Source organism: Mycteria americana, chromosome 3, assembly GCF_035582795.1.
Source record: "Mycteria americana isolate JAX WOST 10 ecotype Jacksonville Zoo and Gardens chromosome 3, USCA_MyAme_1.0, whole genome shotgun sequence".
In the NCBI taxonomy this organism is placed as follows: domain Eukaryota; kingdom Metazoa; phylum Chordata; class Aves; order Ciconiiformes; family Ciconiidae; genus Mycteria; species Mycteria americana.
This window is the reverse complement of record NC_134367.1, coordinates 84,599,985-84,615,399: the sequence shown is the minus strand read 5'-3', so window position 1 is coordinate 84,615,399 and position 15,415 is coordinate 84,599,985. Positions and strand designations below refer to the sequence as shown.

The window sequence follows — 15,415 nt, the reverse complement described above, 5'->3', positions numbered from 1 at the left end:
ACAAAGCTGTCCATGACCATCTTTTTGCAGCAGACATACGAGACCTTGCAACAAGAACAGCAGCCTGCATTTCAGGGAGACAGTCAGGTTACCAGTTCTTGAGCTCAAGCAGCTTCTGTTGCTTTCTCACGCTTCTTCCTTCCATAGATTTAATTTGAAAGCAGAGGATCTTAAGACTTTCCAGCAGCTTCTGGCGGATGATACCCTTCTGTTTCAAGCTTTCTTTTATATTGTAAAAAGTCTCTTCTTTTGTCAAAATATTTAACCTGTTTAAAAAGAGAAAAGATGTTCATCAGAAGAAACTAGCAGAGAAGGGGCTTTGTGCATCACAACAAATAAAGTCTTTGATCACTGAACTTAAGGAGGATCTTAATACACTAGTTAGGAGATTCTTGCTCTCTTGAAACAGAAGACTAAAGGGTGGAGTGTGTCTGGGTTTTGTCTTCCTTGGGGTTTTTTTTACCATTTTGAAAGTGCACTTCAGTTTCCTGTCACAACGACCCCATTACTTCCATGGACATCTAATAAAAGTAGTCTATTGCTTTGCTCTTTTCACTGCTATGAACAAAGATTATTTGTAATACAAAGATAAGTCCAGCAGCTAGGTAACCTCTGAATTCATTGCCCAGAGCCACTGATGTGTGTGGTGCAAAGCACGGGCAGATGAAACCACCATCGCTAGAGGTGACGTATGGCAGAACTGCAGTGTTCAAAGTATGAGTCAATACAGCAACTGTGAATGTACCTGTCCTTTTTACTGACTTCAGTCTACTAGCTCCAACAGAACTGTTCAGCCCCTCAGACACTACTGTTACTAAAAGGCAGTGCCTATTAAAAAAGAATTGTAGCTTGATCTTAGGAAACTAAAAAGCGCAACGTGAATGAGTTACATGTAAGCAGATGGTTTACTGTGAAATTATACTGCATGAAGGGTCTTCTTATGCACAAGAAGGTATCAGATGCCCGTCTTAAGATGCCATGCAACTGCATGTCACCTCGCCTCCATATTAGCCTTTCTCCTTTAGTAACAGTAATTTCTGTGTGCTTCTAAAAGCTTCCAGAGTATCTTCCAGAACTTTTTTTTTTTATTATCTTGAACAATAAGCCTGTATGCTTGTATAGTTGTGTATTTATCTGAAAGTTTGAGATCATATTTTCTTTTCCCTTTATACTATACACTACTGCCTATAGTTCCCGGGCCAGTAGCGGTCCGCTCAGGAGTTTTAATTTCCCAGCAAGGCCGAAAGCGCGCACGCCAAGCGAGGCTTGACAAGGGTGCAGGGTTATCTCGGAGAAAGCGTAGGGCCGCGGACGTCCTGCAACCCAAGAAGCGGGAGCTGCCGTGGCCAAGGAGGCAGGCGTAATTCCTTGTCGATGTCGATGCAGCTGCTAACGGGCAGAGAAAGGCCCTGCCCGTTGAGCACAAGCGTGGGGCGGACGCGCGCGGCGCGGCGGCTGCTCACCCACTGCTGCGGGCACCGCGCCTCGAAGGACAGCCGCAGCTTCTCGCACTTGGAGGCATCGCCGGCGTGCCTATCCAAGCACTGCCAGAACTCGTCCCGGGCCCCCCAGCACGCCTTCCTCTCCTCCATCGTCGGCGCCGACATCTTCGCTGCCCACCCGGCCGCAAAGGGTGCCTGTCCAAGCGCGCCTCGCCTCCGCCGCTGCCCCGGGCGTGCTGCGAGCCCCCACCACGCCTCGCCGCTTCCACAGCGGGGCCCGACGCCGCCCTGCCCGCGGTCCCGAGGCACCGGGGGAAGGGGGGCCCTGAGCGGAGGGGGGGCCCCGGGCCCCGCACCGCGCCGCGCTCACCCGCCCGGCCCGGCCTCGCGCGGGGAAGGTCACGGTCCCGGAAGCGGTACCGCGCCGGAGAGGAGCGGAGCGCAGCGGCGCCTTTCCTAGTGCGCAGGCGCAGCCCCGGCCGCCCCGGGTGAGATTGGCAGGCGGGCCGGTTGTCCCGCCCCCGCGCGCGGGGCCGCCGTCGCCATGGGGACGGAGCTGCCGGGGCCGGGCCGGGCCGGGCCAGGTCGGGCCGCGGGGCCAGTCCCGGCCAGCCCAGGCTCCCCAAATCCTCCCGTCCGCAGCGGTTCCCCCCAGGCCCCTGCGGGGTGCTTTTCCCCGCTGTGTCCTCTCGGTCGGAGGAGGCAGAGCCGCGGGTTTGCGAGAGGCGCGTGTAAAGCCGCGGAGATACTTGGTTTCGCTGGCTTGTACACAGCTGTGCGCACCTTATACAAACCGCTCTGGAAATGTTTCTGGTGACGGACTCTGTCGTTAAGTCAAGCTGGTAATAAAAACAAGGAAGAAGAACTGGTTTACCCCAGTGGCAGAAAAATTTACCTGTAGTAAGAGTGATAAAATAATACCAGAAGCCTGGGGGCCGGCCTGGGTGCCTGCTGAGCTCAGCCTGGCAGCAACACCAGGCACGAAGCCTGCAGCGCTGGTAAAAAGCATCCAGGAGCAAACTCCGTTTCGTTATTTTATTTGGGATTCGGTGGCGTTTCCTCGTGACGGTCAGTCCCTGTAGCCGAGGAACTGATAGTCTTGCTTTTGCCCATCAGCCGCCTGGAAATGTGGAGCAGTTTTGCGGTTTCAAAAGCTATGGCACGTGTTGCCCTAGTGATGCGGTGTGGGTTTGGGAAGGGTGACATTTTGGCAGCTGGGAAGAGCCTAGCTCTGCCAGGTGCTGAGCCCCTGGCAGCTCCCAGGCCGGTGGCTTTACCAGGAGCTTGTCGATAGCCGGTGCTCCTTCTGGTGCGTGAGGCCACTCGGCAGCCGGGTCAGGGAGCGGGCGTAGCTGTCGACCTACCATGAGCTGGTTTTCTTCCTTAGCATGTGATAATCCTGGCTGGTGGTGGTGGGCATGCTTTCTCCTTGCAGGTGGCTCGCTTGTCTCGATACAAGGAAAGGTATTTTAAGAGAAGACCAAGGATGTGCACTTCTTCAGCAGAGCCCCCTGTAAGCCACCCAGATCTGGAGGGGATTTTGTTTGTCGAAATACCTAACCAACCCCTTGGAAGGGATACTTCTTTGGAGCAAAGTGAATGCAACTGCTGCGGTACACTGTATGGTATATAACACAGTCCATGTTCTCGTCCCTTCCTATTTGCTTAACCACCTTCTGTTTGCTAGACTATGATAGGTAAGGGACAGAAACGCAGTAATTTAATTTCTAATAGAACAGGGGTTTTAAGGTGAGTGGAAGTCACTACAAAAGTAGAATTTCAATTATGTTTTTCTGTTTAAAAGAATTCATATAGAAGTAAATTCATATTACAGTTTACTTACAACCCTTTTGCGCTCAAGCTTTTGCAAAGCAAGCTTTTACAAGCGTGAATATTGAAAAGAAAATGAATGTTAAGTCTCAAGACTGAAATGTGATAATAGGAAGAGTCAGTTGTGGTTTAGATTTCAAAAGTTATGGTGTGTGTAATGTTGTTTGGTTACTGCATTCACAAAACAGAGAGGATAATGTGATTATATATAATTAATCACAAAGCCCAAATAGCACATCTGGGATATCTGTGATAAATAGTTTATTCTTTAATGACCTGTAGCCCAAGAAATACTCACCAGAGACAATGGTAAATAACTCTGTGTAATGGATATTATGGAAATTTAGTGATCTGGTTTTAGAAAGTGCATGAATAGAAAAAAAGACAGATTTATCTAATACATTTTTAATGGCAATATTTCCATTTGGTTAAACTGCTATCATAAGGAGGTGGATTTTTTTGTTGTTAGTTAGCCAATTCTAAGTGTCTATCTTTAGTCTTTTACTTTTGGGAAATGTGCCCAATAAGTAATAAATGGGATATTTATAATAGCCAGGCAGAAGCAAATGTTCTAGAAAGATGGGAGGCTGAAAAAATTCCAGATTTGTTAGGTGCGCTGGTTGCCACAGTTGAAGCCGTTGAATTACATTTCCATTTAGCAGTTAGTGAGAGAGATGTTAAAGAAATAGATGCCCATCTCCCACTTAAATGGTTGAACATGAGGCATCTCTCTGAGTGGATCGCTTGAGATGCTGTGTGACCAAATTTCAGATTCTGCCCATCTCCCACTCTAGCCAGCAATGCGTTGAAGTGAATTGTGTGGAGTTCATCAGCAGTTCAGCTCTCAGACCCTTTTGTGCCTGTTCTTGCTAATTGGGAGACAGCACTGTGTGTACTTTGCCTTCCAGTTAACATTAACAGATCTCTCCTCACCTACAGCCCTACTTACCCCGTATTTAATTGCAATTTGCCCAGCAGATTCTGGATTGGCAACCATAATGATTTCTCCCTTCACTTCGGAAGCAATTAGCATGTTACAGGTGTCCGTAGGACTAATAATGCAAGCACTCCTTGATGTTCTATAGCTGTGTTCAGCTTTGTGCTTATACCAGGAGCTCAATTAATTTGTTTGTCTTGTCTTGAAAGATGCCAATATATGATCCTTATCTGTAATAGATTTTCAGGGAACTGAATTTAAAAATGAGTTCTTTAAGCAATGTAGCCCTGTGTCCAACTATTTATTTTGCTGGAAATAATAACAAAATCTTACCTGAGGTAGCCTGGGGCATTTTCTTCTGTTGTTGAGCACCAAGCAGGTTTTTTTAATAAAAAATAAAAAAATATGTAGTGCGAGAGAACCATATATTAAGATTTTTCTCTTTCTTGCTTCTCAGATGTCCATTAAGGATGTAACTCTGACTCCTTTGGTCTTACAGTGTTCCTTGCTATGCCTGGTGAAAGAAAATAATTAAACAAAAAAAAAAGAAAAACTCACAATTATTAATTATGGCTGGTTTTATTATTAAAAAAAGGAATAAATCAAGCAAAGAAACCCCATGAACTGCAAACAGTAATCGCCTCTTTCTGCTCCTCTTTGAAAAGGTTTTAACAGAGATTACTTAAATAGTTGAACATCAAGCATCTCTCCGAGTGGATCTCTTGAGATGCTGTGTGACCAAATTTCAGATTCTACTTTCATCCTTTTACTGGCTAAAGACCCTCATGGGTGACTCTTGGCAGTAGCATCAGCTTTGAAGATGCAGTCTGCAAAGGCAAGTGTAGAAACACTCTTTGTTCTTGTGGAGGGGAAGCATTTATACATCTTTATTGTTTAAAGTCTTCCTTACGTTGCTTTCTGAGGTTATTTTTGTGGTTTATTAGGGTTCAGTGAGACTTAAGTTCTCTTTCAAATAGGTCCTTCTTTAACAGAACAGGTGATTTTTATCTTTAAAATAGCTTTTCAAAAATCTTTTAAAAACTAAATATCCCTCTTGAAGAATCAGGCTTCAGAGAAGACCACTGATTTTTTGAGCAATAATTTTCTGAGCTTTGTAAGAGAATTGCTGAAGAACTGGCAGACAGTTAATGAATTCCTTAGTTAATAATTAATGAGTTCATTATTAAGTAGCCACTGATAATACTAAATGATATATATTTATAAATAAAACTTCTTTCTCTTTACATAACCTTGCATTTAATACCAAACGTTTGCAAATAAAGATCTGAAAGAGGCATATTAGATTCCAAACATTTAAGAAATGTATACTGTACTTTCTATGGCCTTATGCAAAGCACTCCTCTTTGTTATTTCGTAAAGACTTCATGTTGAATTTTACCTTTATGAATTTCCTTTTAACAATAACATGCTTAAACTTCTTTGGATGAGTTAGCAAAAATTTAGGGGTTTGAGTGTATGAGGAGAAAGAAAACTGTAGCTTTTGTTTGGCAGCCTTATCAAATAAATTTTCTGAATCCCTAAGAAAACGTGCATTATCACGTTATTTTTCAACTAAATGTGTGTTGGGGCTCTTCCCTTGATTTCCTCATAATGCTGTCTTTGGTGGGTGTTGTGATGAGGATCCCTGCACTAGGGAGTGCCGGTGTGACATGACCATAGAGAATTAAGCACATGGCTTGGGACACTGAGGGAGAGACGGACGTAGAGGCTACCACAGCTTTCTGCGCGGTAGCTCTGCATGTATCAGAGGGCTGGGTGTGTTGGTTCGTCAGGTAGTGCTGGAGGGGATTTCACTAGGAAGGACTAAGCTGTCTGTGCAGGCTGTTACAGAGACAGAAGGAGAAAGAATAGACAGAACAGTGATTTTCACTTTCTCCAGACCCCTGTTTAGTGATCTGAAGCCTGCTGAGAAAAGGCTTGCTTGTCTTTGTGACCTCTCATGGACATCAGTGGAGTACTCTGTGGAATGCAGTCTGAAAATCACTAGGCTACCCAGAGGAGTGGCGATTATGATGAAGAAAAAAACCAAACAACTGGAGGGTTAGGATTCTTTCAAGGTGATGAAGTAATTTACATTAATTATAGGCACTTGTTTTTAATGCCAATATTCCATTTTTGTTCAGTTGTTAGGAAGGAAGAAAACAGAAAAAGGAGTATTTTGGGAAAAGCAGGCGATGGTAAGGTGGGCAGACTGACTAATTCTTGCTCTTCTGTTGGCTCCTGATTAGCAATTCTCCAAGCCCACCAAGAATGAGACAAGCTCGCTTTGCAGCAATGTTGATGCTCAGCTTTTTGCAAGAAAGCTAGATGGGAAACTGGGAACCTGCCTGCTCTACAAGCAGACTCCAATTTTCAAAGCTATGTAAATGGAATAAGAAAACTCATCTTTTGAGTTTCATTTGCATGCCTTCAAATTTCTGTGGCATGTTATGTACTAAAAGCAAAGAAGTGGTTCCTAGTTCTCTCTGAGACTGAAACGCATCCTAAAATTCTTTATAAAAAATCCAGCTGCATGATTGCATTCAGGTATTGCATTTAATAATCCACCAGCTGCACCGATTACCTTATGTTCACTATAAACATTGTCTGTGAAGCATAGGTGTACTGTACCAGATGGGATTGCTTACACATGCACGCAGGCAACATCATTCTCAAACATGGTGAGTATTTGTTCCCAAGATCAATATTCATATTCTTAGCAGCCCAACTAGCAAGTGACATGCCTTTGACCAAATCCAAAATCACACAATGAAAAAGAGATGTTTTTGTTTACAAGTCAGGAAGGCACTTAAAATGTATAATTGGCAAAAAATCACAAGGAGAGTATTATGCAACTTACTCTGCTTGCTAGGCTGCAGTCATTAAAGACTTGGCAGCTTCAGAAGCCAGAGGGACAGTGAGACCTATTGCGGGGAGACAGCAAAGCTATGTTCACTGGCCCATAAAGTATGCTCATAGCCAGCAGGGCAGGAAATCCAAGCTGCAATTCACATTTTATAAGTCCTTACAAATCCTGCTGCATGGACCCCACTGGAATCCAGCTTTTAGGATTCTTTTAAGAATCACATAAGAATCTTTTAAGGGTCTGGGTCAGTCGTGGGTATATGCAGAAGCTGGAGTTTGATGTAAATAATCCGTGGAAGTTAGCCAAGGCAGCCCTCCCCTAAGGAAAGGCAAAGGAGAAGTCTCAGTCTCTCAGTAGTCTTGTTCTTTCGTGTTAAAAGGAGTCTGAAGGGGGAATGACTTTCCACACACTTGTCTTGGCCATTTTTTTGAGAGAATAGGAAGCACTGCACTTAGATTTCTGAAGAGTTTCTAATGATGCTTCTTACCAAAGAAATGAAGCTACAGTGGATCAAAACAGAAGGTTTTCTTGTGGACTAATAACTGGTTAGTGAGGCAGGAAACAGAGAACAGGAATAAATTATTGCTGTTCAAAAGGAGAGAGATTACCAAAGGAGCTGTGCTGAGGCCAGTCTTCTTGTATGTACTCCTAAATGATTGGTCAAAAAACCCCCATTTACTGATCATACTTTTTTACTGGTTCAGGAGAGCGAAGACTAAAACTGAGAGAGGATCTCTCACTGTCATGTGGCCAGGCAGCAAAATAGCTGGTGGCATTCAGCATTAATAGACAGGAGGTAATGGACATGGTGAAAAAGTCTAAAATACATGGTGAGGAGCTCTAAATTTACTGTTGTCACTCATCAGAAAGATTCTCAACTTACGGTGGATAACTCTGGTAAAGCACATCTACTTTAGTTCTCTTAATTTTAGTGAAAGGTGCCCTGCAGGTTGGTTGCTCTTGTTCCCAATCAATGCACTGATGGCTGTCTTGAGATGTTAGGTGGGCTGAATCTAGAACTGGAGGGAAACCTGGAGAGGAAGAGCTGGAAAACTCTTTTGAGTTCTGTTCTGAAGAGATCATCTAGTTCAGCAGTAGGGTTAAAGAAATGTCTCTAGATCATTGCAGAGAGATTGCCTATAGCAGGTTCTTAAATACACTACTAATGTGAGCTCCGCAACCTCCCTTGTTTAGCCTTTTCAAGAATTGTAACTCTGCTTATAAGTCCCACTCTCCATTACTGAGAAGTAAGTTGGTTGCATCTTATGTATCTGTAACGTGCAATGGAGAAATACTGATCGCCACCTTCTTTAGAATGATCTTGTGCATATATAAAGATCCCTCTAACAGAGTTTCAGGTAGAAGAGAGAAATATGAGGCTTATTATTTTCAGAAACATTAGTTTGAGCTACTGGTCCTGTCCTTAGGAATGTGATTTCCTCTTAAAAGAAGATTTTTAGGCTGCAGGTGGGCATCTGTTCATTTTACTTCCTTTTTGCTTTCACAAGATCTTTCAGCTCCTTTTTTTCTTATTTCCCTTGTTAATGTTCAGGACTTCTAGATAAGGTGCAGGTTATTATAGAAATGCTCTAGAACATGCCAGCTAAAGAAGAAAATCTAATTGCTTCTCTTTTAATAACGATGAGCTAATTAAACTCATCCATCAAAATCTGTTACTGCTGGCAGTTTCTGCAAAGACAGCTTGCACAAGGACTGGACTGTGAAAGAAGCTTCTCAGCCTTGGCCTTTGCCAAGGAGTAGCTCAGGTTTGGAGGCCTTGAAGGACTCTGTCCTTTCTGCAGTAAAAATCAGGGACATGGAGCCAAACTCGCCGTAGTTTATGACTTTACAGCATGTGCACAGACCCCATTTCTTCAAACTGGAGTTGTAGCAAGGGACGGGTGGGCATCTTCCCCTGGAAAGTGTTTCCCAAAAGGTATTTCTGACCCGATTCCATCAGCAGCTGTCCTGTGCTCCTGCTTTACACCAGCTGCATTCTTTCTGGCTTCTGTTCTTTCCCCATTCCTTGAAGAAACCCCCAGTCCCAGCCTGCTTTCTGTGTCCACGTAGCCCAGGCGGGTGACTGGTGCTATTCCTAGGGCTTCTGAAGTTCTGGAGACATATAACATCCTTTTCAGTGAAGAGGAGAGGTGTTTCACATGTGTTTCTGTTGTGCAGATTTGTGAGTTTATTTGGAATATGATCCAGAGCTACGCAAGTCGATTCAGGCTTCTGCGTTCACTGCACAGGGAAACCTTCACTTTCCAGTGGATTTGCAGGCCTGTAGGTACAGCAGCAGAAATGTTTTGGACCAGAAATGGTGTCAACCTGGTGATGTTACCTTTCCTATAGGTTGAAGATACTGTCTGTATTAATCCTGACCAACTCAATATTGCACTAGTTTTGTTACAGAGCACTCTGGAGAGCTGGGGATGAGTGACTTGTCCCCAAGCTTACAGGAGACATTAATTCAGCCCCAGAACGTGGTGATCTACAGGTTCTGCTGGTATCCTCAACCCCCAAAACAGTTAAGCTACATGTTGGTTTCAGTGTCTTCTGTTCATCTGTTGAGTATTGTGGTTGGATTTCTGCCTTTCATAGCTATTTTCTGAAGACTACTGATATGAATACAACCATCCTAGACAGAAGAACTGGAGAAACTTTTTAAAATAAACCCAGCTCTGACTCATGTGCTGATGAAAGGCTCATGCAGTCACTGTGGAGAGCTGCAATAAAAAATTACGATAAAGGTAAGCAGCAGGAGACAACTACAGACAACAGGCCAAGGAGAAAGATGTGCGGGGAGGGGGGAACTGCTGCTCCTTCCTCAGATTCCTCACGGCTGTACTGTGCGGCAGTGAAAGCCGGCAGCTGCAATGGGGACTGGTTGATGCTATTTGCTTTCCTGAGATTTTTTTTGACTTGCGGTTTTAACAAGCCCACTGGATCATTACTGGTTTCCTGCTTTGCTGGAGGAGCCAAGACACCTTGTGAGGGCTAAGTTGGGGCAGAAAGCTGAGGATCCGGGTCAGCCCTTGAACAAGAGTGCACACTGGTGGCTGGCAGCGCTCTGTGAGGGCAGGAGCCACGCAGTGATGATGCAGGAGACCAGCTTCAAAGGCAGCAGGCAGCAAGGCCTCATGCTGCAGGGACCTGCAGGTCTGCCTCAGGAGGAGGTTTGAGGTGGCCAAGGGTGGCCTCAAAGTGCTGGTTCCAGGCTTGTGTTGCTCTCTTCTGCAGAGCAGGTAGAGCCCTGCAGGGCTGTGGGGGGTCCATACAGGCCAGCAGTGGGTCTGACTCGCAGGGTGCTGCAGACATTGCACACAGCGCTTTGGCCTCTGAGGGCAAGCAGGGGAGCCTGCCACGACTCAGCCCTCACCTCCAAGGCACTGAATTTGTCCTGGGAGTCCTTTAACAGCCCAAGGTCAGGAGGGTTCAGTCTTGGTTCACCTGAAGGGTGGCCCAGTTACAGTCAGTTTGCAGATGACACCAAGTTGTGCAGGAGTGTTGATCTGATTGAGAGGAGGAAGGCTCTGCAGAGGGACCTGGACAGGCTGGATCGATGGGCCGAGGCCAATTGGTTCAACAAGGCCAAGTGCCAGGTCCTGCACTTGGGCCACAGCAACCCCATGCAACGCTACAGGCTTGGGGAAGAGTGGCTGGAAATCTGCCTGGCAGAGAAGGACCTGGGGGTGCTGGTTGACAGCCGCCTGAATATGAGCCAGCAGTGTGCCCAGGTGGCCCAGAAGGCCAGTAGCATCCTGGCTTGTATCAGGAATAGTGTGGCCAGCAGGACTAGGGAAGTGATTGTGCCCCTGTACTCGGCACTGGTGAGGCCGCACCTCGAATCCTGTGTTCAGTTTTGGGCCCCTCACTACAAGAGAGACATTGAGGGGCTGGAGCGTGTCCAGAGAAGGGCAACGAAGCTGGTGAAGGGTCTGGAGCAGAAGTCTGATGAGGAGCGGCTGAGGGAACTGGGGTTGTTTAGCCTGGAGAAAAGGAGGCTGAGGGGTCTCTTCTCCCAAGTAACAAGTGATAGGATGAGAGGAAATGGCCTCAAGTTGCATCAGGAAAGGTTTAGATTGGATATTAGGAAAAATTTCTTTACTGAAAGGGTGGTCAAGCATTGGACCAGGCTGCCCAGAGAGGTGGTGGAGTCACCATCCCTGGAGGAGTTCAAAAAACGTGTAGATGTGGCACTTCAGGACATGTTTTAGTAGGCATGGAGGTGTTGGGTTGACGGTTGGACTAGATGATCTTAGAGGTCTTTTCCAGCCTTACTGATTCTATGATTCTATGATCTAACGCCTTCTCAGAAGGGTTTGCTCTCTGCCTTGTCCTTCTGGTGGGAGCCAACGACTCCAGTTCCTTTCATTCCTCAGCTTCAGATCTGGGAAGCTCTGGCACTTACAGATGCACACACGTACCCATATGGACATGCTGCTTTCTCGACATTCTCGTAGTCACATCCTAGGCTTCACTGTCTGGAAGGTTTTGCTAAGCAGCTGCTTGCCGTCAAGTCAGGTGTTTAGCATTAGGGCAAGGTGTTGCCTGGAGAAATATAGGTCACTTCATCTGATTAACTTGTCTATGTGTAGTTTAGAATTGCTTAACGTGGGTAAATCTAGTTTGCTCAGCTCCCACTCAGGAGTGAGACTGTAATAAAGTGCTGTTTGAAATCCCAGCCCTTGCACGCGTTTAGCCTGTTCTCGGGAAGGATGAGCCAACAGAAGCAACGACAGTTGCATCTGGTAAATCACAGAATTTACTGATGCTACTCTCCATTCTGGTGCATAAATTCCCCCACGATCTGTACTGAATGTTAAAAAATCTGCTGCCACTTTAGTAATAAACACACGTTAGTTGCAGTTTTTAAACTGGCATTTAGAGCCTTTTGGATACTTACCAGGCTGCATCAAACACACAGTAAAATGGAGTGCAGAGATGACAGAAGATGCCACTGGTTGGGACTATGGAAAATGGAAGGGCCGTCTGTACATGCCTCTCTGGCCTTGCCTCAGACAGGAGGCTTGGGGGGGGGGGGGGGGTACTTTGAGGATGACAAATGATATGCCCGAAGATGGAGTAAACTCTGAGCAGGAGCTTTGAGATCAAGTCTCTGTGTGTGTCCTTCAAACCAGTTATTAGAGTTGTACCTGCGCTCCTGTCCTGTGCCTTACCCTCCCCTGCTTCCCAAAGAAATAGGTTGAAAAATTCGGGTGTGTAACACTGAATGGGACAGTAGTTGCAAGCAGCTTCCCACAGCCTCAGATTTTTGCTTGCGTGTGTAATCTCTGTTAGCAAGCCTTTAGTGTCTATTTGGCCATGAAGAGATACATAGGGAACAACATACAGCCTGGACGAGGGCCCAATTATTAATGTACAAACTCATGTCCTGTCCGTAGCCCCTAAATACCTATCAATGTATGCATTTATGGCTGCTCTCTGACGGTTTCAAAGGAAGGTCAGCTTTTCAAAGGAAGGTCTGCTTCTGCTGGACGTGTTTCCTGACTGCTGCCTAACATCAGCTCCCCGGACAGATTTGCCCAGGAAGTCTAAAGTCTAACGGAGGAGTCTAAAGCTCCTCCTGTTGAGGACAGCCTGGCAAGCGATGCAGCAGTTGCAACCTTGGTTGCTTTGATGATCTTGTCTCTCCCTTCTGATCACTTTGGCCAAATACTACCCACAGTAAAACTGGAATAAAGATGCAGTCAAGAGAAGGAAACAGATAGCATTGACAGAGGCTGAATTTAAAATCTTTTATTATTTAGCTTTGCCAAACAGATAATGGAATCTGAAGTTGATTTGCTAAAATGTTTTTAAGTGGATGCCACCCCTGCCTGAGACAAAGAGGGCCTCAGTGGCAGCAGGGACCCTTAGGCTATGGCAGCAGTTCAAAAGAACACTTTTAATTTTGTATGCAACAATGTAAACTTCAAAAATAGTAAACTATAACCTTTCCCCCCCCTTTTTTACATAGCATGTGATCTATCACAGATAGAAATTTAATGGCGAACCAAAATCGCATAAGTAAACATCCTGGTGCTTACAAGTTTCATAAAAAGTGTTACATTTGATGTAAATATTCTTACATTTTTAACTCTTAACACTCACAATTATGGAGTAAAAGCAACTGGCGATTCACCCCCTTAGTCCGTGCTCTCAGACTGTACATCAGCGACCACGCTCTTGCCAGCCCCTTTGATCATTTTCGGTTGGGTTGTCCCACACATGACCAAGACTTCCCCTTCCTCACACTGGTGTTAATCAAGCGCAGCTCCACACAGGGGTAAAACCTGTGCAAGTGAGGAGAGAACCAGGTCTCCTGCACGCCAACTTGCAGTCCCCTGGGCCCCACGTTCCCACAGAAGCCACGGCGCGTATGGGGGGCACGTTCTGATGTCGGTGGGAATTTGGGGTCCCCCAGGACTGCAAGCCTTGAGCCCTGCCACTGCAAGTGCCTCACGGCGGGACCTGGTTCTGCGTGGATAAAGACAAGAGTTCTGTAGAAGGCACTGGATTTCTCTTGCATGATTTTAAACGTGGACTACAGTCACATGCAGAATAAGGAGATTTGGGCTCTAAACTGCTTTCTCTCTAGTGCTTTAGTGCAAGCATTTTTAGCGCTTGAATTTTCTCCTGGTTGCAGCGCAACATGCGCTCATCTACATAGAGTGATTTCCAAACCTCCTTCCTTCCACTCTTCCCCCCATCTTGCCATCCCCAAAAAGATTCCCTTTTGGTTCCTTGAAAACTTTCAGAGTACAGCTCTGGTCAAAAATAAATGTGTGATGTAGCATAGCAATTGTTTCTTTTAAATCACAGTGTGCAATGCATCATTCGGTACCTAATGTTCAAAATGTCTGCCCTGCTTTTCATGAAAATCATTCTTTAAAATAACCTATGCAAATATATTTTGACTATATATTACATTCATTTAAAAAGAGAAGAGAGGTTCTTGGTTTGCAGATTTTTTTCAGTGTACTACTTAAGTGAAAGGTCTGATGTGAAAAAAGTACAAGCAAACTGGACATGCCAAGACTCGATGCCTTAGATGGTGATCATATCAAAACTGTACAGGTATGTACACCGTGTTGGACAGGTGTGCTTCTTCCCAAGAAAAGACCTTTGCGTCATCATATATAGGGTTAACCACAAAGTTTTGGTAAAAAGAGCATTTAGTGAGCAAAGGATGACATGGAGGGGCGAGTTCTCCGGCTTTTGTTAGGCAGTCCTGAAGCAATGTCGCCATTCCCTTCGGGGATTTCTTCCTTCTTCCGGACTTTGAGACGCGTGAGGAGCTTTATCACCCAGACGTCCCATTCCTCTGGCAAGAGCAACAGGAGGAAGCCCAGGCCAATAATGATGATGGCGATTACTCGGACGCTGTTGAAGACAATTTCACTCGTGTAGTGATCAACAACTGCGTGGGACATGGAACGGGTGTTATTATGTGGGACAAAGCATTAGGGCAGTATCCCCTTCCCTCCCCCTCGCCTCCCTGGCTCTGAAGGCTGGCTGGGGCAGGAGAACATGACCACGGAGGAGATGGTGGCAGGGAGACGACCCTTCCTGCTGGGTTAGCACACAGCAGGGTACGGCCCCCTCCAGAGCAGGCAGAGCTGGCCTGTGGGCTCAGGGTGCAAAAGGGGACGTTGCCTGGAGCTGCACTTGTTGTCTGCAGCAGCATCTTGTCCCTTGCTTGCACAGGAACTCCCGCTGAGGTCCAGGTACGCAGAGGAAGGAGCATTTCCCTTCCCTGGCATGGCAGCTCCTTTGTGCAAATTTTTCTTCTCAGCCTGACTGCCCCGCTGAATAAGAAACCCTGCGCACCCTGAGCCGTGCACACACTCTGGTGGGGATCTGGTCGGTATGAAAATCTGCCGGGGCGGCCAGCGGTGCCTGGCTCAGTGTGCGTGTAGTCAGCACAAAGCTGGGAGCTGCCACCTGCACCGTGGCACCAGTTCAGCACGCTGGGTTTTAGGAGCCTGGTTTGGGAGAGGTGGCTCCGGTTTGGGCCAGGGTTGCCTCTGCACTCCCCTGCCCAGCCCTCTTGGGCTCCGCAGTCTCTTGGCTTTTGCTAAATTTGAGAAAACTGTCAGGGGAACGTACCAGGCCATGCCCAAAACTGAATTGTCCAGTGCTCTTGATAAACACCTGCAATGTTCTTTACCAAGGTAAGCAGAATTACTAGTACATATTTGCTTTAAAATGTAAGCAATTTTATTTGTTTCAATTTAGTGTTAAACCTGCCTTGAAGAAATCATTAAGAATTGATTTCTATTTCGTCCGTGAGTTTTCATCCCAGCCCAGAAATGGATGACTTCAAATCTACTTTGT

At 46.0% G+C, this 15,415-nt stretch overlaps 2 protein-coding genes across 3 annotated transcripts in view; both read right to left on the bottom strand.

Annotated features, from left to right (window-relative positions):
• Positions 1 to 170: 170 nt before the first annotated feature.
• Positions 171 to 1,897, bottom strand: COA6 (cytochrome c oxidase assembly factor 6). The gene is made up of 2 exons (XM_075497390.1): positions 1,464 to 1,897; positions 171 to 266 (listed from the first exon to the last, which is right to left on the bottom strand). Exons 1-2 carry the CDS (start codon positions 1,605 to 1,607, stop codon positions 171 to 173), a joined length of 240 nt encoding a protein of 79 aa, XP_075353505.1. The 5' UTR covers positions 1,608 to 1,897.
• A 12,300-nt stretch (positions 1,898 to 14,197) lies between these two features.
• SLC35F3 (solute carrier family 35 member F3) overlaps positions 14,198 to 15,415 on the bottom strand; it is a 192,650-nt gene continuing 191,432 nt past the window's right edge. For both annotated transcript variants that reach the window (XM_075497388.1, XM_075497389.1), the window contains one exon: positions 14,198 to 14,498. In XM_075497388.1, coding sequence (XP_075353503.1) covers positions 14,254 to 14,498 — 245 coding nt within the window. In that variant the 3' untranslated portion in view covers positions 14,198 to 14,253. The remainder of the gene's footprint in view (positions 14,499 to 15,415) is intronic.